Source organism: Squalius cephalus (genome assembly GCF_949319135.1).
Source record: "Squalius cephalus genome assembly, chromosome: 19".
In the NCBI taxonomy this organism is placed as follows: domain Eukaryota; kingdom Metazoa; phylum Chordata; class Actinopteri; order Cypriniformes; family Leuciscidae; genus Squalius; species Squalius cephalus.
In genome coordinates, this window is record NC_137140.1 from 9,025,004 (window position 1) to 9,048,473 (window position 23,470).

At 38.6% G+C, this 23,470-nt stretch overlaps 1 protein-coding gene across 1 annotated transcript in view; it reads right to left on the reverse strand.

Moving 5' to 3' along the window:
• Positions 1 to 975: 975 nt before the first annotated feature.
• Positions 976 to 23,470, reverse strand: part of erbb2 (erb-b2 receptor tyrosine kinase 2) — a 34,677-nt gene continuing 12,182 nt past the window's right edge. Inside the window, exons 6-27 of the mRNA XM_079850450.1 lie at positions 23,325 to 23,440; positions 23,095 to 23,236; positions 22,859 to 22,987; positions 22,194 to 22,320; positions 21,185 to 21,258; positions 20,932 to 21,022; positions 20,245 to 20,447; positions 18,190 to 18,322; positions 17,261 to 17,351; positions 15,661 to 15,815; positions 15,509 to 15,553; positions 14,892 to 15,030; positions 13,071 to 13,193; positions 12,607 to 12,705; positions 12,246 to 12,431; positions 9,465 to 9,620; positions 9,270 to 9,345; positions 9,031 to 9,177; positions 8,545 to 8,642; positions 7,952 to 8,140; positions 7,493 to 7,865; positions 976 to 4,835 (exon numbers count right to left, since the gene is read on the reverse strand). Of these exons, the coding sequence (XP_079706576.1) occupies positions 4,507 to 4,835; positions 7,493 to 7,865; positions 7,952 to 8,140; positions 8,545 to 8,642; positions 9,031 to 9,177; positions 9,270 to 9,345; positions 9,465 to 9,620; positions 12,246 to 12,431; positions 12,607 to 12,705; positions 13,071 to 13,193; positions 14,892 to 15,030; positions 15,509 to 15,553; positions 15,661 to 15,815; positions 17,261 to 17,351; positions 18,190 to 18,322; positions 20,245 to 20,447; positions 20,932 to 21,022; positions 21,185 to 21,258; positions 22,194 to 22,320; positions 22,859 to 22,987; positions 23,095 to 23,236; positions 23,325 to 23,440 (3,221 nt within the window). The 3' untranslated portion in view covers positions 976 to 4,506. The remainder of the gene's footprint in view (positions 4,836 to 7,492; positions 7,866 to 7,951; positions 8,141 to 8,544; positions 8,643 to 9,030; positions 9,178 to 9,269; positions 9,346 to 9,464; positions 9,621 to 12,245; positions 12,432 to 12,606; positions 12,706 to 13,070; positions 13,194 to 14,891; positions 15,031 to 15,508; positions 15,554 to 15,660; positions 15,816 to 17,260; positions 17,352 to 18,189; positions 18,323 to 20,244; positions 20,448 to 20,931; positions 21,023 to 21,184; positions 21,259 to 22,193; positions 22,321 to 22,858; positions 22,988 to 23,094; positions 23,237 to 23,324; positions 23,441 to 23,470) is intronic.

Genomic DNA, 23,470 nt, shown 5'->3' on the forward strand with positions numbered 1-23,470 from the left:
TATGAAAACAAGCTTATTCTCACTAAGAATATTTATAACACAAACAAAAGTATGAATAGGTTATGCTGATGTTGCTTACCTTTGTGGGGCGTCCAGTCATACTTCATATTCATAAGCCAAATGTCAACATTACATAAATGAAGATGGATTGGTGCTTTAGATCCCATGAAATCCCATGAATTGGAGTTTTCTCTGATTTAATTTCTTTTTATTTTCTCACAACAGACTTTTGTTTTGTAGAATAACAGAAAGAGCAGATGATTGTTCGACCTAATTTTAGGCATCAAGTAACTTTTTACCAAACTGAGTTAAAATAAGCCACTTGGCACTAGTCTGGTTACCTAGAAGCACTGTTAAAAAAAATATCTAAGATGATTTTTGCACACTAGTACCATTAGAGTTCTCAAAGTTGAGTGTACAGATCACAGTGCATCCAGTCGATTACTATACAGTATATTTACAATTAAATTTGTTGGCTCACAAGAAGAAAAGCAAAATTACATCAAACTCAAGTCAACAATTACCAGATCTGGACAATATGCATATAAAAAGTACAACATTCAATATTAAACATTCAGAATGTATATTTTCGTTAAAATCAAGGCAATAACAGATTTTACAATTCCTTCAGTGTGCTTGCATAGACTTTATATATCATTGGATCCTGAAATAATTTCAGTTGGCATCGATGCTGGTTTATTATGGCATTACAAATGGGCCCTGAAACTAAAACTCAAATGCTTGGTGCCTAATTCCATTGTCAAACTTTCTGACTTAGGCCTGGATACACTACACAACCTTTGTACAAATTCTTGCCTCGATTTGCAGTCTGAACAAGTTGAGATTTTGGGCAGTCTAACTTGAAATATTTCATAGAAGAACATGTAGGGTATGATTTTTAAGCTTCAGACTTTGATTCCGTGCAGTCGGAGGATATCAAACATGTTTGATATGTTCAGCTGATTTTAGAAAACATTGTTTTTCGTTTGTCATGTGTTTCCTAGCAGCGAGTCACGTTTCTGCAGTTTGTTGTGTTCGGAATGGAGTCTGGTAGTGTGTGATCCTCAGGCGTTTAGTGTATGATGCAGAGTTTTTCTCTGTAGCCATTTACAAGTGTGTGATCTCTAGTGTTTGAAAATCTGTTCAGATTTTACAAGTTGTGTAGTGTAGTCCAGCCTTAACTGTGAATGCTGGAATTTACATCTTGCGCATCTAGGGAAGAGTAATAAAGTAAACATGCAAGAATAGAATCGCATACCCAAGAAAGGCAACTAAAAGAATGGACAGGTCAAAGGGGAAGTGTCTTATTTCTGTATTGCTAAAAGAATACATTTCATAGACAGGAAAGAGATCCTATTGAAGCTTGTTGCCACAATAAGACAAAATTAAATATAAAAGACAATTGCGACTTTTTAATCGCACAATTCAGACTTTTTTTTTTGTGCAAAATTTATTTATTTTTTTATTAAAATTCAATTCCGAGTTATGTCCGAATTGCGAGAAAGAAACTTGCAATTGTAAAAAAGGTCAGAATTTTGATGAAAAACGTTTTGAGTTTATATCTCACAATTCAGACTTTTTTTTCTTGCAATTCCAAGTTTATTTCTCACAATTCTGAGACAAAAACAATTCTGAGAAATAAAGCCAGAATTGTACGGAGCCCCTAGGGGGACATGGTGGTGCGTAAAAAAAATAATGTCAATGCTTTTGCATTCGCTAGCAAAACTTTTGTGTTCCTTGCGAGTGAATGCAAAGTGTCTCGGGGGAATGCAAAACATTTGCGAGAGAACGCCAAATATTATTTCCTCCCATCTCATTTTTTTTCTTCTTCATGTCCCTTTAGGTGCTCCGTGGAATTGCGAGGGAAAATAGTCTGAATTTTTATTCTTGCAATTTTAGGTTTTTATCTCACAATTCTTTCTTTTGCACAATTGCGAGCTATAAATTCCGAATTACGAGGTATAAACTCACAATTCTAAGTGAAAAAGTTAGAATGGAGAGATATAAACAAAAAAACATTTGAATTGTGAGAAAACCTTTTTTAATTTTTATTCTGTGGCAGAAACAAACTTCCATAATATCCTGTTGGTCGAAAAACTAGTGAAAAGGTAGTCTGACCCTAAATTTCTATCGGGTTGCTCAAGAAGCCCAAACAGATTTTATTTCGATTTATTTTAATTTGTCAACTGGACCAATAGCCTGGACCAAAAAACTCGGACTGTGTAGACTGTGTTGGCTATGCAGAGACGAGGCAGAAATTCAACAAAGGGTTTTTCCCCATCCCATATTCTGAAACACAATCATGTCATTGTTTGGGCTGACGTGGAAACGCACTGGAGTGCCATTAGCGCACATAATATCACTCTCTCACTTCACTCACAGTTCATCATCTGTGACTGCTGATTCACACACTCCCAAAGCTAAATTTCTCACTTCACAATCAGGAAAATCGACAACTGATTTTCAAACATCTGGAATTTGAGATGTGGTTTAGTGAAAAGGACTGCATAATGTATGCAATGGCACCACAGAATGCGTATTGACACGGCAAGGACAAAACGTGCACTTCTTTCCTCAAAGAAGTGACATATTAACTGGACGCTGGAGTCGGGTATAACAAAAGGCACACGTTGTAATTTGGAACAATGGAGGCATTGAACGGGCGTTCGTCCACCCAGAGGCCACAGCTGCTAATATATGGAAATTAGACCACATTCTTAAACGTGAAGTATTTACTCCACAACACTGTGTTTAGTGTTAGCTGCCTTTCTGCGTATATGTGAGGCAAATTTAAATGAGTAGGAGGTGTCGTGCCTTAAAAAAGTCCTTATAAAATAATAATAATGGGCATTATGAACATGACTGATCACATTAAACATTGATTTCAAAACGAATGCACAATGATCTAAAATCATCTTCTCTCTTGCTTGCAACATCATTTTACAAATAAACCAGCCAGTCTGACAATAAGGGCCCCTTCACATCAATTCATACCAAATTGTACACACCACTGCACAGGAGCAACTCGGTTAGATAACATTAAAAAGTACAACACAAATATACAAGGAGATAAATGTTTTTCACCTTGAATGAATCTCTCTGTCCAGGTCATATTTTTGCTTAAAGAAAATCAATTTTACCAGTAACAGTAAGACTTTTGTCGTTATATACTGTATATATATATCAAAAGTTTGGGATCAACTTCTGCTCACTAAGGCTGCATTTATTCGATCAAAAATGAAATATTCTAACAATTTAAAAGAACTGTTTTGTAATATATTTTAAAATGTAATTTATTCCTCTGATGGCAAAGCTGAATTTTCAGCATTACTCCATTCTTCGGCGTCACATGATCCTTTAGAAATCATTCTAATGTGCTGATTTGCAGACATATTTCTGATGAATATCAATGTTGAAAACAGTTGTGCTGCTTGACATTTTTGTGGAAACCGTGACACATTTTTTCCATGTTTTTGTGGATGACAAGAATGTTCAAAATAACAGCATTTATTTGAAATACAGTTTACTGTAAAAAAGTCTACTGTCACTTTTGACCAATATTATGCATCTCTGCTTAAAGCTGCAGGCCGTAATTTTTTTGTGTTCAAAATTTACAAAATGTATATAATAAACGAGTACATCATGAATCCATTTTTCAAACCGTGTTTTTGTCTTATCCTGAATCACTATGGTACACCTATATTAAGTGTGATTTTAAGCAAAAATCTTAACATAGGTATTAGAATTTTCTTTCTGTGCAATATTTCCATATGACCTGGACAATATTTGAGATTCACCTCTTGCTCTACATACATCTGTAAAACTGTTACCCATCATATAATGAAGATAGTCATTGCTCAAACATAAGGAATTAAAAAATACCCAAACAAATGTGAAAACCTGGATATACCACAGATAAGAAATGTTGATGAATCTTCAGAGCCAGTTGCATGGCTGAACACACCACATCCGTTTGGTACGGCAATAATGTCAGTCTTTCATTCACTGGCACTGTAGCTGCTCACCCAGGGCCTTTACACACAGAACAGAGCAGCTTTGATTGTGTCCAGCTCTCACGCAGCGCTCTGTAAAGCAGTGTGTACGGTCCTGGCTTGGAATTGAATTGAACCTCCGGAAAAAAAAGTTTTTGCGAGATGACCAAAAGTAAAAATTCAAATGAAAATCCATAGTGTATTACATATATCCACAGACATCATCCAGTGTTAAAATAATTCAAGCAGTCTTGAAAAACGTACCATTTTTTTGTCAGATGCAAAAAAAGCTGATTTTTGGCAAAGACTGGAAATGCATCCATCTTCAAGGTCAAACTCCACAGAATGCTACATAGGTTTTGTTGTAATTTAATAGAAAGCCATTAGAAACCATTCCCATTGGGAACGTCCTTCACAAAATATGTCTTTTGCACACTCGTTCGCTCATGCACACAACCTCACCAAAACATTCATCTCCACACGCTTGCACACAAACTGTACCGAATGATTCCTCTCAAGTATACTCCATTTGACCACTCCATGTCTCTGCTAAGCCCAGGTATTCTGGGTTTTCTGCTGTGGGGGTCATGTAGCCATTGGGCTGCCTGTGATTCGTACCTCCGTTTATGGACGCCCTGGCGACTGCCTGAGCTTTAGCTGCGATATCATGATAGTAGGGGTTGTCGAAGGCGGGAGAAGTGGGTGAGATGCTGCCCACAGGCACCAGGTACTCTGGATTCTCCACACTGTTCCCTGCACAAAGACCGTTAATGAATCTCCTCTCACTCGCTTTGCGTGGAAGCGTGCTGGGACGCTCTGATGGGACGTCCTGGTTCACATACTCTGAGAACAAAGAAAACATTTAAAGATATTGTGTTGAAATCATGTTGTTAAGGTGATAAAGTCAGTGTGAAATGGATTTTTCAGGGAAACAGGATATTCAATATAAAGATAATAATTTATAATTGTTAGCGAATATTGCACAATATATTGGTACCAAATCTATACCAATATATCACAATGTATTGGTACCAAATATATACCAATATATTATTGTTACTAAAAAAAACCTTCTATTATTTCACTTTTTCTTAAAGGGGTTGTCGGATCCAAAATTCACTTTTATATTGTGTTTGCATATAAATGTGTCTTTGCAGTGTGTGGACACAACCACCATACAATGAAAAAAAAAAATTTTTTTTAACTTTTTTTTTAATCCTCAAAAAGTCTAAACACTCTCAATAATCAAGCCATTTGGATTTTCTGAGCAATATGTCATATTACTCATGCTCCGCCCACGACCACTGACGGACTGTCCCGTATTAGCATATATCCGCCCTCAGCCATTTGTATAAGGCTTGTTCGACTTCATGCAGCTCTGCGCAGACCGATCGGCGGTTGACTTGAAGCAGCGCATGCCGGTAAGAAATTTTGTCCGACTTGATACAGCGCCGACGCCACGTGACTGACATATGCCATCAAAGTACCGTGAGAGCGGTTCGAGAGTAGCCGGAGAACTCAGTCAGCGCAGCTTCTCAAGAGTGGCTGCACGAAGGCTGATGACGACACAGCTGTTCCACGATTGGCTGCATTCACCGCATGACAACGATCACGTGTTTCGTGTTTATTCGAACACCATTACTAGTTCCTCTAAAGCTCACAAATCAGTTTTTTATAACAGTAAACAGTCTTTTCATGTAGTTGCGATGTTATATTGTGTCATGTTTATCAAATTAAAACTGATTAAAAAACGTAGACTCCACTTCATTGATAGTAGCTTATGTTGAACTTTAATCTTGTACAAACAGACGCTGTATGAAGCAGTACATAAAGTATTGAATGAAAATGTCTCTGAAACATCTATTATTGGGCAAATATTGCATTTATTTCACTTCAGCTGTGGTAAAGTATGCAAACACCACGTGAGCGGTCACTACGGGAACCAGAAAGTGTCTGACTTCACATCTCCGTTTGCAGCTCCTCCCCGCCTGCACGTGGCTACTCTCGCCGATCGGTTACATCCAGCCGCAGCCGATGTCGAACACACCTATAGAGCTGGTAAGTCCCGCCCCTTCCGTAAAACCCCGCTGGACCTCTAGGTTGAAAAATCGTCAATGCAAGTGAATGGGAGAAAATAATTATTTTCTGGTCCCGTTTGAATTGTGCTATGAATGTGAACATATGTTGTCTGTGAATTTTTTATATAATCTTTCATGTTACGAGTTTGACAGTATATGGTATGATTCTTCGGCTAGCAGTTGTGGAAAAGACATAACGAGAAAGACTACATGTCGCCTATGTGACGTCACCCCATAAAGTTGACTTACCCGTGGTTTTCGCCAACCTCAACGATTTTGTCCTCTCCCTGAAAGAAGGCGGTGAAGTGCACCAAGGACACAGCCATGTTTAGCGGGATCCGTGAGCTAGTGTCCGTATGCGAGTGGTGGTGACGTTTCAAACGCGTCGAAAGCAGCGAAGAGTTGTAGTCCACAAAGTGCTCTCACACAAAGTCTAACCGTATCAAACTTCTACCCGCTAAATTGTAGCATTCTTCACACGAAAGATTATATAAAAAATTCACAGACAACATATGTTTACATTCATGGCAAAATTCAAACTGGACCAGAAAATAATTATTTTCTCCCATTCACTTGCATTGACGATTTTTCAACCTAGAGGTCCAGCGGGGTTAGCGGAGGGGGCGGGACTTACCAGCTCTATTCTGTCCGCCAAGGCAGTCTTGTGTCGACACCCCCCATGGAAGAGAGGGGTGGGGTGAGTAATTGCTCATTATCATTTAAAGAGACATACATTTGAGGTAACAAGGGTATTGTTTTACACAACCATTGAGGAATTTTAATGTCAATGTCAATGCGATGACCCCTTTAATCCCTCCCTGTTCTAGCTTGTACTATTCAAAACGATATTTGAAACTTTGTATTGCTAGCACCGTAGCACGAAAATATGAATGAATAAATGTGGTACCATGGCCAATATTAGACATTTTTTATAATGTCTAAAACTGCTATTTGGCTATTGGTTAACATGTTCTCAATGTTGCAATACACTCTCATTTCCTAGCTTGCGATGAAACCAAAGTAACAAAATATATTATATATATATATATTATATATTGTGACATATGGATTATTGAAAAAGAAAAAATTCAGGGCAGGGAACAGATGGTGATTGGATTTGGAGATGTGTCTGTTGCCCTCAAGAGTAGTGGCAAATGAACGTGAGCTTGGAGGGTAGTTGAAAAATGATTGGAGAAGTCCTGAATACGTCACCAGAGAGTCTTGACTGCATGGCATGTCTAGATATATATATTTATGTCTTTGTCATATTTCATCAAAACTTGGTCTGCCTTGGAAAATAATCTTTCTTTTGGATGACATCATAAAAAATGTGCCAAATACCATTTCAACCAGAAATAGGCCTATGTCACATTCCGGTAGTAAAATGGGTTGCCTTTACTGCAAATGATATGTTTCACTCACCTGGTTGTGTGTGTGCTCCACGTGGCAGTGTGTTTGAAAGGAAGCCAATAGGGCCATCCACTCCAGCTCTCCAGGTCTCCAGCTCTCCATCTATGCCGTTAGGGACGGTGGGGTCTTTAGAATAACGACCAGGACTGGATGGAGGGCCGTTGTCCTCCACGTAACCGTCCAGAAACACAGAATCCGATTGGCCTCCAGCGGAAAGGTGTGATATGCTCCGTACTAAAGTTGGGTACTGTGTCCCAGACCACATGGCATTGGCTGTTGCCCCGACAGGAAGAGTTGGGTACTGACTCTGCCCCAGCGTGCTGACGGAGGAGTACAAATCCCTCCCGTTTGGCATACCATCCACCTCTAAACCTTGGTCTGTACTCTAAAGAAGAAAAACAAAAAAAGTAACATGATTTTTAAAATGGGACAAACCATAGTAGCATTTGAGGGACTGAAATCAGCACTGACCCGGTGAGAGTGGTGTCTGCTGGGTCCATTGGCTCTCATTTCTCCTTGTGAGCTGAAGATGCCACCGGGCTGAGGCACCAGGTATTCTTCCGCATCCAGTAACTCCTTCACATTCCCCCCCTCCTCTGCCATCAGCATGCGGAAGAACTCACTATCAACAGGATTCGACAGACTCATCTGATCGTCATTCTGGAAAAAGCAGGAAAAAAATAGGAATATATTATTTTAGGGCTGCAACAACTCATTGAACTCAATAATGTAAATGGTTGACAACATATCTCATAATTGCTCAGTTTGCACTATGCACAAGAACATTGGCACTTTAAAGTAGAGAAACATTTTAATTTCCCATATTTATTTATATTTTGCTGTTATATTCTTATACATATTCCCATTTTGCAGATCATCTTATCTAAACAGGAAGTTAATGAACTTTCACAAAACTTTTATATACCAAAATTTTCGAAGAAATAGATTATTTGTTGTAACTACATACAGATTAAATTTAATTGCTTATCAATGTAGTTGATCGATGCAGCCCTATATTATTCCTTACAAGTTCATAATGAAAAAAAAATTATATATTTACGCACTTGGATGACTACAAAACGTGGGGGATCACGTGACATGATGGTAAAATCCTCCACCAGGTCCTTAAATCGCGGTCGACTGTCAGGATCGATCATCCAACCTGGCATAAGGTCATATGGTCAAAAAAGTCCTCTAGACTACATATTCAATACAAATGAATCCTCATGGACAGCTGCTGTGACATTGTGTTGATTGCCAGAGAAAATCATTTTGATTTGTCTCTCGTTTGTAAAACAAGCAAAATTCACTATGCAGAAGTCACAGAAGAAAGTTACTGTGTCTAGACAATCTATCAAACAACCAACAGCAATGTCCTGAAAGTGCCACAAAGCCACAGTATTTACTGTACACTTTTTGGGGAAAGTGTAACTGAAAGATGATATTTTTTTTGTGTTATTCAGACTTAACTTTAACATTTGAGATCCATATTTGAATCAAATAAGCACTCAAATGACTATGGAAATTCATCATTAGAAATTAACACTAACATTTGACCATGATCATGTAGACGTCCGTGGTACAGATTAACGGCTGGGGGAGTCTGTCTCCCCCCTCCAGTAGTTCTGGAATGTCCCGCGCTGGTATGAGGTCATATGGCTTCATGCCAAAGGTCATCAACTCCCATACAGTCACCCCTGAGATGGAAAGAGCCAAGCCTCAAAGGTTATTTTAAACCAGAGGGTTATCAATTACAGCAGAGCAACTGTAAACCCATGCGGATACTGACCATAGCTCCATACATCACTTTGGTGAGTAAACTTCCTGTGTAATATGGACTCCAGCGCCATCCATTTGATTGGCACCTACTCAACACACACATAGACTTATTCTCAATACATGCAGGATAGAAGATTTATCTACATTCGAGCTGTTTCCAAATCTGTTTCGGCAGTTCAACCAAAGCAACATGTAAAACACACACCTTTCCCCCATCAGCGTGGTACTCCTTCTCATCTATGTCCAGCAGTCTGGCAAGCCCAAAGTCTGTAATCTTCACATGGTTTGGGTTTTTGACTAGAACATTCCTAGCAGCAAGGTCTCTGTGAACCAGCCTCACTTCTTCAAGGTAACTCATTCCCTGGGTACACAAAGAACCAAACATGAGAACATGAGCACAAGTGGCTGGGGAATAGGGAATAGAATAACGAATAGAGATTGTTAACCCTGGGTCATTCTAAACCCCGGGTAAATGGAATCCTGTGTTAACTTGCTTCACGTTTCACACTATATAATTTCTAATTTAATTATAATATAATTTGCATAAATGCAAAGTTCTGTCATTAAACTCTAGATGGCGCAGGCTGATGGGTCCTTAACTAAATTTTTTAGCGATCACATCGTTATCTACATAGCGCAGCTGATTGGTTGCTGTGGCATCAGCAGCCAATGAGCTTGCTGCTCAACATTCAAATACTTGGCATTGTTTGCTGTTAGCAGTCTGCAGCGCACTTTCAGAAACCCTCCACCTTCCCCAGCTCCACCTGTATAGATCTTCTACGGGGTTATTTCATGTATGTTATATGTGTAGCAGCAGCAAGTCTGTGAATGTATGGGCAGTACCAAGTCTCTATACTTGCTCTGCAGCAGCAGCAGCAATAATCAACAGGAGCAGCAGCGTTAGCATTTCCACATCCATTACATGCCAATCTCAGTTGTCATGACAGAATTTAAATTTTCATAATTTACCTGGGGTTAACAATTAATCCTGGGTATTCATAAACTGACATTTCACATTGTACATTCCTAATCCCTGCGTTTAAGGTTCCTAATTCTTGGGTTAAAGTCAGTTTCATTGATTAGCCCCGCTTCTAAATTACAATTGTGGAATATATCTTTATCCAGGGTTAAAAGTAAGGTTTAGAAGAACCATAACCTGGGTTAAAGCGCAGTGTGAAAAGCCCTAATGTGAGTAACTGTAGTGTTTCCCTTTGTTTTCCCTTACTGTGTATTTTTACACTTCTCATAACATAAAAGATCTCGAACATTGTTTTGCACCATTGCTTTAGCAAAGCATCTTTCAATCCATCTAAAATCGAGATCTGGCTTTGTGTGCTTATTAAATTGCTTATTAAATGTCTCCGTTCCCTCCTCAGGGAACGAGGGTTACATACGTAACTGAGACGTTCCCTTTCGTTCAGTCACTCTGAGTTACGTCAGTGACTGACGAATGGGATCCCAGTTCAATCACGCCACAGCGGCTGTCTTCCAGTGCCCTGCGCAAGTCTGAGTCCTTCGTTCATGAGACTAGCACGGACGAAGGACTCCTACTTAACACAAGAATACCAAGACTTACAGAATACACATATGATCCGCGAGCGGGCTGCAAATGGAGAACACTGGAGTGTCCAGCCCGCAGGGTGGAATCTATCAACCCCAAGGGTGGGAAGGTGGCTTGCCAAGGGAAAGACACACGCTCAAAGAGGATTACAGTGGAAATACACATGTGGGGGTCGCCCAAGGGGGAAACCATGCACATGGAGGCACTAGTCAACACGAAAGCTGCCGCAGGGATAACTCTGGCGTTGACGTCAACAGTGCTGGAGAAAGCAACATTCTTCCCGGAGAAACTCACCTGAGGAGAATATCGCACGTATCCAGCCCGAGGAGTGGAATGGCGAGCAAGTGAAGACACCTGAGCAGATCCTAGTTACCGGCTACTTGAAGCGAGTACACAAGAGGACACTGGCTCCACTCGGAGATTGTAGAATCTTGCGAATGTGTTAGGTGTCGCCCAGCCTGTAGCCCTGCAGATGTCTGTTAGTGAGGCGTCATGCGCTAGAGCCCAAGAGGAGGCCACACTCCGAGTGGAGTGTGCCCGTACCCACGATGGGGCAGCAAGGCGGAATGACTGGCCCAGACGTGGGAGGCGGAGTGACTAACCACTCTCTGGAAAGAACTGCAACCCATCTCTGAGCTGCCCGTAACGGGAGCGCCGAATCGCCTGGCGTTCGGCAGGCTGCGGGGCTGGTACGGGCTGGGGCGCCTTCCTGCGACTAGAAAGTCCCGGGAAAGCATGGCAGTCAGTTGTGGATCAGACTCGGGCAATGCTGCCTGAGCGTGATTTAAACCCAAACACGTCAGGCAACGTTCATGCCCATCAGCAGAATTAATCTGTCTACCGCACCCAGAAATACACGGGCGAGACATCTTTAAAAAGACGCGCAGCATGCAGCTCTTTTAGAGAGGATAAAACTCAACAGCAGTGCTGAAGCGCCCAGGGAGAAACACACACTTGTTGGCAGATTACTGCACAGACCAGCAGCAGGAATGAGATCTCGCTGGAACACGCCGTCACACCAACACCGCTGAAGAGTCGCTCGTCTCGTATCTAGATCTCGTAGACAGCTTGCAGTGGAGAGGAGTGAAGAGAACACTCGGCTCCGAAGCAAAAACATAATGCGAGATTGCTGTGCTGCTTCCTTTACACCCACGAGGTGGGGCGGAGTTTCGCAGACCCATGGCATTGTTTTGCCATTGGATCGTTTTGTAAGAACTCGAAGGTGATAGGCTTCTTAGCGAAACCCCATTCATCAGTCACTAGATTTATGAGACACATTTGTAAACTGTTTTCCTCTGAAATAAAAACTCTTGTAAGTGAAGAAATGTAATAGTCTCACAAAATCCTGTGTGAAACACTAAACTGCAACAACATACCACAGAGTCTTCCACCATCAGTGCATGTCACATTCTGTAGATGTCTTACCTTTGCAATCTGTACACACCAGCTGAGGAGGTACTGAGAGCCGATTCGGTCATTGTTTTCTCTGACATAGTCCAACAAGCATCCGTATGGCATAAGCTGAGTAACCAGCTGAACCGTTGATGTCAGACAGATGCCTAGCAAGCGGCACACATGTGGGCTCCCTACACCCGCCATCACATATGCCTCCTGTGAATAGCATATAGATAAAACACATAAACACACATAGACAAAACACTTTAAAGTCACACATATCCACATACAAAATAAACACTTGCCATCATTAGGAAGAAGAGTCTTCTGAATGTTTATAACAGGAAATTAATATTGCAACAAAATATAGGAATGTAATCAACACACTCACATCCAAGATCTCTTTGTTGGCTTTAGGCGAGGTGTTCTCACGCAAAACTTTGATGGCCACTGGAATCTTGACGTTCTCCCCATCAGGAGCCCATATACCCTGGTGAGATGAAATAAACTCTGCATGAATAGGGTTAAACTACTTTAAGAACAATAATGTAGAACAGGGTTTCCCAGACAGGGTTCGCAAAGGGAACTGTGGTTGGTTCATGAGTTGATGAAAAGCTAATAATTATATCAAACGTACATGGGGGTGTGCGATAATCTTGATATAGCTTAGTGCGATTATCAAATAAAAGGCTGCCTTTATAGTCACTAGTGAAGAGTTTGAGATTTTGTGGTGCCATCAGCCAGTCTACGAAGTCATTTTCCAGCAGCTCAGGTGACTGGCTAAAAAAACTAACATTGATATGATGAGGAAGGGTAACAGATATCTCTCTTTTCTTACTGTGTGCAGTGTCTGACCTTATAGACTGTGCCGAAGGCTCCAGAGCCCAGCACTCTGAGTTTCTTCAGCTCTGTCTCCTTGAGAATACGCATCTGAGCCTGGTTCGGCATCGCTCCGCTCGGGGTCAGTGGCTCCACCAGCTTCAGGAAAAATTGAGATGCCATAAGACTACAAAACTAAATGTGAAGTAGTCAAACCAAACAGACTGCATAAACAGAAGAAATGCATTAGCATGACCAACCGATATTCGATACAATTAAAGGGCCCAGGAACAGCACAAAGTCTAGCAGACTTTCCTATATTATACTCTTATTATTAGTTCTTATTTACTTTATGTTTAGGAACAATAGACTCAGTTCCACAACCTAGTTTGCTGCCTACATAGGCTTTTATGGAATCGTAGGCACTCTGCAGATGCAAAATCTGTTCCAAAACATAAGTGTGAAAGTGATGTGGAATGAGACACTATCACAAGTAAAAAGAGGTTTGAGTTCATTTTAAAGTCCAGCTACAAAGTCAAAATAAAACACTTAAAAACTATTAAACACTTTATCTAATTATTTGCATGTCATGTGACAATCGACCAACATCAGAGAACCAACCGTGACCATGTTAATATGTTGTTTAATTATTCAAATATTAACTTCATATGTAAATATTTTGTAAAATGTAAATTATAAAAAAAAAAGATCAAGTACCAAAAAAATCTAATTCTAATTAAAATGCACTATCCTACCCAGTATTTGCATGTGCTATGTATTTGTATGCTTGAATGAGTTGATAGCTTGCAACATGCTAACGTCAATTTCAAAATCAGCTGATTTTCAACAAAGAATAGGGGCCCTATTTTAACGATCTGAAACGCAAGTATCAAACGCGAAACGCAAGTAAATTTGTGGGCGGATCCAACGGAAATCTAAAATGGGTTGGTCTGAAGTAGCTACATTACTCATAGGTGTGGTTTGGGCGTAACATGCAATAAACCAATCAGAGCGTCATCTCACATTCCCTTTAAAAATCAGGCGCGCTTGGCGGATTGTTCCATGGCGGATTGCTATTATAACGACGGATTTGCCAGGCACATGCCAGGAGCGGTTCACAGCCAAGCAGACCGATGTTCTCGTCAGGGCCGTAAAAGACAGAGAAGTGACATTGTATGGGGATGGGAGAAACCCACCCAAATTAGCTTCGGTTAAACAGGCGTATAATAATTTGGGTAAATGTGTAAGCTAGATTTATGCCAATTTTTTTCACATCTTCATGGACACCATAATGATTTCCCTCTGTGGTAATATTTTTTCCTTGTAATTATGTATGATTTGCAAAAATGGGAACTGCTGCATGTAGATGAGAGAAGCAAAGTGTATGCGCGTTGTGCACACGCTACATTATGGCCAAGCATGCGCCCTTAAAATAGCATCTGAATAGTGCTGAATTGTTTTCTGGAACTGCAAAATAGCACCAGGGAACGTTTGCTCCGGAACACGGCTCCTCTTTTCGCTGAACCTCCCCCGGGAACGCAAGTTCATTCCCTAATTTACCGACCTGCGTCTGTGGAGGGAAAAGTCCGCTGTGCGTCGGGTGCAAAATAGGAATGATACATGCGTCGGTGTACAAAGTAAATTGCGCTGGGTGCAAGATAGGGCCCTAGATGTGTAAATGTTGGCAGAAAAACCCTAATGCATACATCTAGCCGACATAAGAAAGTTGCACAACTTCAAAATTAGATTTTTGCCTCTTAGTATCAATAAATGCTCCTTTTAGACTGATTTTGAGTTATGAAAGTGTCAGTATTTCGAAAACAAATTCTACATGCAAGTGAAACACTCTGTTCTGACCTCATGTTCTTGTAGAATTCTCCTCAAGGTTTCTTTCTTTTTCTGGTGTTTCTGTCGTCGCAGGTAAAACACCAGCAGCGCCAGCAAAATTAAAAAGAGAAACACTCCACCAATTGTGATTGCGACTGTTGTCCCAGCCCTGCAGGATTTTCATAACAAACAATTAGATTTAAGCAGGACTGTGCTGTCTATAGTTAAAGCTTTACTCTATAGCTATGATTAATAACTAGATTTCTAAATAAACATTTTTTGTAGTGTTTGCCAAGTCTAAATAGCCCACCCCACATTTCATGAAACCACATTTCAGTACCTATTACATTCAGATCGCTAGATTTTCTCAAGTCCCTCTTTTGAAGTAAATAAAAAATTTCTGCCTTGTTTTAATGCCCACCAGACGAATAGCATAATTTCAACCACTTAGAAAAGTAACAGTCCACCTCTCACTTAAACACATTTGAGGATTCACAAGTTGCACGTTACGCAGTTTAAAACTTGAGATTATAGGTTTGGTCAAATCCCTAACCCTAAGTATGAGCAGTATATGTGATACTTGCTTTGGGAAACACTACTAATGAATATGAGTATTCTGCATACATACACATTTAATAATGTCTTACCCAGTTTTCTGTTGGATCGGGCACCCCCTATCATCCAATGGACACCTGACAGTAAATACAAAACAAAAAATGAATTCCAAATCCTAAATTGTTGCTCATGGCCTGATATAAAAAAGTGGGATAACAATCCATGAACTCAGTGAAGGACTTACGAGACGCTGCAGTTGGTCTCACAGGGCAGACAGTGTCCCGTAGCATTGAAGTATTTCCACACTGTGTGCTGGTCCTCTTTCACTCCACTGGGACAGCGCTCAACACATACGTTTCCATCTTGAAAGTGCATACACTCCTTACACTGATCTGGACCCTGCACAAGAAACACAGTTAAAACCTTAAAGGGGACCTAATTATGCTTTCTTTACATGTTCAACTTTCTTTAGTGTGTATGTTGCTGTTTGAGCATGAAAAATGTCACTCAAAAAAGAAATGACTCTATATCAGTAAAGCACTGTTTCTGAATTTCCTGAAACTCCTCGATTGTAGTCTTCATTTTTCTTCCAGGAACGTACATGGTACAATATTCCTCATTTAAATAATTCCTCGCCAAGGTATGAGCAAAGAAAATGGCGAGGCCTGGTTGAGTTGCGTCAGTAATGTTAAAACTACCAGTTATGGTAAAGGGGCGTAACATTTCCAAAACACATTTGAACCGGTTGACCAATCACAACACACTGGTCCTGCCATCCAATCAGAGTGGACTGCACTTTTCAGAAGGAGGGGCTTCATAGAGACAGGAACTAAACAAACTAGTTTAGTTAAAGTTAGGTGCTGCAATTATATAAAATAGGTGAAAAATAATGTGTTTTTAAAAATTATTATTGTTGAATTATTATTAAAGCATGAAAACCTATTCTAGTAGAAAAACAAAATCAAGAATTTGTAAAAGGGCGAAATATGGCTTATTTTAATGTACAAAATGTAAATTAAAAATGTACCTTGTATTACTTGCTTTCTTCCACGGAACACAAAAGGAAAAAAAAAATGTTTTGTTTTTGTATCACTTCTTGGAACTGAGGAACTGCGTTTATCTTTTATCAAGTACCATGTGATGTACTAAAAATCATAATAAAGTTGACTTTGACTTTTGGTGCTTTTATGGTGCATTTTTGTTCATTTTTCTTTCACTGTATGGAAAATAGCAGCGTGAACAACGTTCAGATAAACTTCTTTTGTGTTCCACAGAAAGAAAGTTGTACAGGTTTGAAACGACATAAAGGTGAGTAAATAATGAATTATTTATTTTTTTGGTGACAATATTAAAAAAACGTAGAATATTTTATATATACACTACCGTTCAAAAGTTTGGGGTCAGTAAGATTTTTTAAATGTTTTTAAAAGAAGTATCTTCTGCTCACCAAGGCTGCATTTATTTATTTTCAACATTGATAATAATCATAAATGTTTCTTAAGCATCAAATCATCATATTAGAATGATTTCTGAAGGATCATGTGACACTGAAGACTGGAGTAATGATGCTGAAAATTCAGCTTTGATCACAGGAATAAATTACAGTTTAAAATATATTAAAATAGAAAACAGTCATTTTAAATTGTCATAATATTTCACAATATTACTGTTTTTTTATTGTTTTTTATCAAATAAATGCAGCCTTGATGAGCAGAAGATACTTCTTTTAAAAACATTAAAAAATCTTACTGACCCCAAACTTTTGAACGGTAGTGTATATATATATATATATATATATATATATATATATATATTTGTTTTTGAATTTTGCATTTGCATCTTACTCGGCCTGTACAGGAGGCAGAGCCGTTGACTGGTCGACACTCTGGATGGCAAGGACCACAGTTAACTCCATCCACAAACTCCCGGAATGACCTGTGGAAAATGCATTTGATGTAGAGATAAACATTAAGAGTTTAAAACCAACTTCTATAACAACAACATATAAATCTGCATTCTTTATTGTATTACATTAAAGGTAGGGTAGGCAGTTTTTTGTAATACTGGTTAAAACACTCTCTTCAAATCCTAAAAGCAATCAATAATAGAAGTGGTCTAAATATTTAAAAATGGACATATATCTGCTGTGGAAGTCTCAGGACCAAAAAATGTTTGTCCAATCGTTGCGCAATGATATGATGCCCACGCAGACATCACACATCATCAGCACATTCCGTAAGGCTATGCAGAGTTGTGGACAGACAAGTCACCGGCAGCCATAAAACAAATAGCAGCCGCCATTTACACTTCCTCCTAAACCAAAACAACAAGCTTATGCTGCTTTCACGCCATGTCGCAACCATAATTACGAGATGGCAACCCGTGGCATTCTAAGGAGTTGTTCACGTCCTCAGACTCAGATTTTTTGCGTTTCTGTCTACACTATCAACGCCGAAATTAATCTGCATCAATCAGGTAGTACAAGTAAGAGCTCTGTAAGTTGTTTACATTCATTATTATTGTAATGTTATGTGCTTTGAGACTATAAGTAAACTTCTGAAGGGAGGGTGGGATCTTATGCTTTCAAAGCTTGCTATTGTTAGCCTCTCCGAAATTGCCTACCCTACCTTTAACAGATACTGACATAGTGGAAAAGCCCTGTGCACAAAATTCAACATTCAATAATCGATATGAACTCTACTTGTATTTATGTACGTAAACATAACAAAGCACAACAACAAATTAAAAATCTGCTTATTTATACTGTACTCACCCCTGCAGGACATTACACTGCTCCACACACTCCGTCCCACGTTTGTAATTCACACACGACACACACTGACTTGGTCCCGGCCCCCAGCAGCCTGCATCCGTACATAGGGGGTCACAGATTCTTCCCTCTGAAACTACACAAGAGAGAGAAGAATGTCCAGTTTGGTTCCATAATCAAGCATGTAATGAAATATTATTCATTATGGGAAACTAAAAAGTGTGAACAAACTACATTTGTGTAAGTTGACTGTTAAATTAGGGTTAGGTGTTAGGGTTAGTAGAATAAGTTGCAAAGTAACTTATAGTTAGTAGAATGTCTTAAGTGGGTCATCAAAATAAAGCGTTTTCTAAATTAGTTGTAAATATTAAATCATTTTTGAAATCAAGTTTTACACAATGACTACTGCAAGGATGCCATTAAGAATGTGTCTACATAATATTTCAAATATGTTGTGACTGTTTTAAAAAACAACAAGACACTCAAGGCTATGATCTGCATATAGTCGCTCTACTGCATGCCATGCTTAGCCACACACTGTTTTCAGGATTTTGTATTGCAATTTTTTTTAAACACTAGACAATGGGGACAAGCTAAATCATACACTTATACAGACTGTACAAGATGTATAAGATGAGTCATATTTACAAAAACAATTCATCACATCTTTCTGAGTTTTATTTCAGAAGCATCATACAGTACTACATTCTCTTGAATTAATGATTCAATAAAAAATACATTTTTTAACAGTCACTTGTCGATGTAATTGATAAATGCGTTATTTTAAGCACAGAGTTTCTATCAAAAGCTGATTTACTCTATTTTGATCGCTACCGTAGACATCAGATTGTATCTTTGAACTTTAAACTTTCATCCCAGTGCTTATAATCATTTTAACTCTTGTATCACAGAAATAATGATACTATGAGGTTGAAAACACTGTTTTGGTCAGCGGCAACACAGATTTGAATGTTGCGATATGGTTTTGTCAAAGGTTTAATAGACAGACGAATTGGAAGAAGATCGCATGGGTGTTTGAATCGAGATTACAGTCTTTTAAAGATGAATCGTGCAGCTCTACTGTCTTATATCTCTCTCAGCATGAGTAGCGCAAGGGCTTTTCAGTGCATTCAGTCTCGCGCCGCTTTCACGCGCCCACTTGAGATATTCCGTCACTAAACCCTCATAGATAACAACACATATTATCCTCTGTTGGAACAAAAGTGGCTAACTTCTGTCAACCTCGTCTATAAGCAAGGACAAAAATAAAGCAATTCAATTTGTATTAATATCGATTCTAGCATAAAAAAAATCGATTTTAAACTCGTAAAACCAAAAAATCGCGATAGGTGAATCGCTGTTTTCTCCCATTTCTTGTTATTGCTTGGACAATTAATGAATTCTTATTTAATTTAATAATATTAATGTAAATGATTAAATCATTTAAATTTCCTATTGAAAAATAGGTTAAATGACGTGCTGTAGTTTAAATAGTTTTCTGTTTTTTCATCTCTTAAAATTATGGATGTAATTTTAAAAATGTGGAAATTAGCAGAAATAAGTTACCAAAACACTTATATGACCCGACAAGTGCTAATTTATATAAATGTGTATAATACATATATATATATATAAAAAAAAAACGTACTGCACACTATAATAACTGTAGTGGAACGGTGACGTTATATAATTCTTGTAAACAGTTTCCAGCATTTCACTAATAAAAGTGTCCATATTTTAAATGTGTGCACATTACCGCAAAGTGCAACATTTACCGTACAATGATTGGCAGTGGTCAAAAGGATTAGCAGAACAACTTTTGGATTGAACTCTTCTTGTAAACACAGAGATGTGGATTCAGACAGCAATTTAATTACCACACAACCTTTGTGTTTGTTAAAAAAAAAAAAAAAAAAACTATCTCGGCCATTATTTTTTTATGTGGGTGGTGGGAGAAAAACACTGACATTCTAGATTTAGACAGCAATAAAAAATTACACTACATCCCCATGAGAAACAATCACCATCCGAACAGGGTTAAATATAATGGTCTTTTACCACATGTTTGCGGGTCTTGGTTGCCGCTGGTGATGAGGTTGGGTGCCTGTGTGGGGTGGAGCATAGGGGACCAGGGCAAAGAGGAGGTGTAGCACAGTCTGGAGTTATTATGAAACAGTACTAAACCTCCAGTGACACTGCGCAAGGAACGCAACCCGAGCGACTCGATCTGCAAAGACTGAACTCCCAAAGACAAAACACCCCTGCAGAGAGATAAACCGAAAACTACATTATAAGGCAACAAGATACTAGACTTATACATTTATGCAGAAAAAATGACCAGTTTGCATGTGCAAATGTCCTTGCTATGATGATGAATTGTTCTTGGTGGGTTTCAAATGTTAAAGCTACTAGTCTATCATACACCCATTTGTGTGCGTCAATCTTTATTTTGACTAAAGTGTGGAAAAATTACCTACAATTTTATAGATTAACTAGGCACATTCCTTTCTCACAGTCTGTCTAGTTAGAACTGGCTTGAGGGGTTGAAAGAAAAGAAAAAAGATACATCATGCAGCAGGTGTAGAGGATAATCATTAACCTTTACAACTAATAAGAAACTGCAGGTTTGATAAGTCTAACTAGACGTCAGACAAACAAGAAAGTGGGTAAACAGTCTAGCAAATAATGTGTTTAAAGACTGGATTAGGAAACGGGAAAAGAGGGAAAAAAGACAGATATACTTACTTGTAAAGCATTCTTCCTCTGATCACCTTCAAGTTTTCAAAAACACTCAGATTAAGCAAATAATCTGGCCATGCATCTATGTACAGATATCCTAAAATACAAATATAATGTTATTTAAAATGCAAAATTAATTTAATGATACACTGGTACAGCTAGTAGCATATTGCTATGTAGATTTTAGTTCTCAAAGCACTGATCTTGGATCTATCGACTTGTATTTTCTTTATAAATGCAGTTGAACTGAGATCTTCACCTGTGATTTCTTTTATCGACTTCAACTTCTCAAGGTCACTCAACTGCAGTCCAGATGAATTGGTAACTGCATTACTGTATTGACAAGACAATATACTTTAACATTATAAGTGTAACAATAGGTATAACAATACCAATCAATCATGTATGGAAAATCTGAAATAAGAAGAAAAGTTTTAAGGTCAGTTAGTTATTCACCCTCAAGTTATTCTAAACCCATATGACTTTGACTCACATATTCAAACTCTAAAAAGGGCCAAAAGCACCATAAAGTATTCTAAAAGCATACACAAATTCAAACTTTGCATGTCAAGACACTTTGTGTCAAGTTTGAAGTCAATAGCTAAGTTGCTAATTAAACTTGTGCAAAAAAATTGAGGAATAAAGCAATGTTTCCATCCCATGTGTTCAAGAATAAAATCTTCCTGGGAAATTGGCTCAAAGTATCAGTAATAAAATAATAAATAGTTGCTGCAGCCAGGGAAGCCTGTGAGCAATTATTTCCTATATAATAAATTACATGCGCCTCAGAGCATTCAGATGAAACCGCAGTAACAAATGCTTTCATGCTATCTTGCGTTCAGAGGCGAATGGGCAGGTTTAAGATTTTCCATACACCGTTTTTTATGCGATATCCCAAAACTTGAATAAAATAAGTGGATGCAAACATAGCTAATGACAGCAAATGGAATTGTTCTAAAGTGTCTCTTCACACGTAAATTGAAACATGTTTGAGAGCTGCAGCAGAGGTGAAAATGATCAATAAATAATGACTTAAATTTCAGTCTGTTCCTCACACAAAGCTACCGCATGTATTCAGAAGACTTGGATTATAGCGCATGTATCATATGGACCACTTTTATGAGTCTTTCTGCTTTTTTTGTAAAAATTTTTTGTATTATCTTCATTTTTTTCATTTTCATTTCACAGAAGCAAGAGGACGAGCAACATAACGGCTGAGTAGATGATGACGGCATTGTAATTTGTAGGTGAAAGAGGTCCTTGCTTACGCTTCGAAGGAGTCTGAAAGAAAAGCCAAACTGCCGTAGATCTTCTCACAGCCAATGAACATGCCAATGTTGGTGGTATCCACCACTGTCACCCCCTGAAGGTTTCCCATTCCTAGCCCATAACACACTAACAGACAGAACATGCATAAATTAATACTACAATAAGAATAAAATAAATTATGCACACATAGTATTTATACACTACTAAGTTTGGAATAATTATGTTTTTTTAACTTTTGATCAATTTAATGCATTGTAGTGTATCACGGTTTCCACAAAAATGTTAAACAGCATATATTAGAATGATTTTTGAAGGATCATGTGACATGATCATATGGAGTATGATCCTTGCCATCACAGGAATAAATTACATTTTAAAATATATTTATATAGAAAAGGTTTATTGTCTATATTACTGTTTTTTATCAAATAAATGCAGCCTTTTTGATATTAATTATTCCAAACTTTTGACAGGTAGTGTGTGTATTTATAAACTATTTTGGAAAAACTTTAAGAATACAACTTGTGTTATGAATGGCTTTCTCACAGATTTTGGAACTCAACGACACTTAAAATCAAGTTTGTGTAGCTAGCTAGAATCAGTAGCGGCCATGTATTAGCGTGTATACAGTATGTTTCAGCCAAAAACATACACACATACAGACCTTTTGGACACTCTCCTTCACACTTTTCACATTTCTGTGATTCTTGTCCATCTGGGTCGACAGTGATGACTTCCTTGTTAGATTTAGGGCAGACCATTGTACATGCCACTTCCATGGCCAAATAGTTATCTAAAGAAGTAGAAAGTGCAGTATTACTTATGAAGAGAAAGAAAAGGCAAGACCTTTGGACATACAGCAAGATATTGTATTGTTAGCTAATTAAACGTTTGACATACGGGGACACTGTTTAACACATGTGGCTCCAAAGCTGAACTTTTTGTCCTTGTTAGGTTTGGATTGGAAGGAGGTTGGGTCATAGAAGGTGGGAGGGGGGCAGTTGTCTTTACACGTCCCACTGTCATTAAAGTGACGACAGGCCTAAACATGCAAAAATAGGATGAAACAGTTATTATTATATGTCAGTTAGACATGAATGATATAAATGCAATATTAATGATCTTTTTACCAGACAATCAGAGTCTTTCGGCCCCGTGCACCCAGCAGCACACTGCACATGACAGCAATCATTGGGATTCGGACCCTTACAGCGCGAACAGCCAGATGAGCATTGCACAGACGTCACTGCAGAGAAAGAGGTACACGCAATGGTGT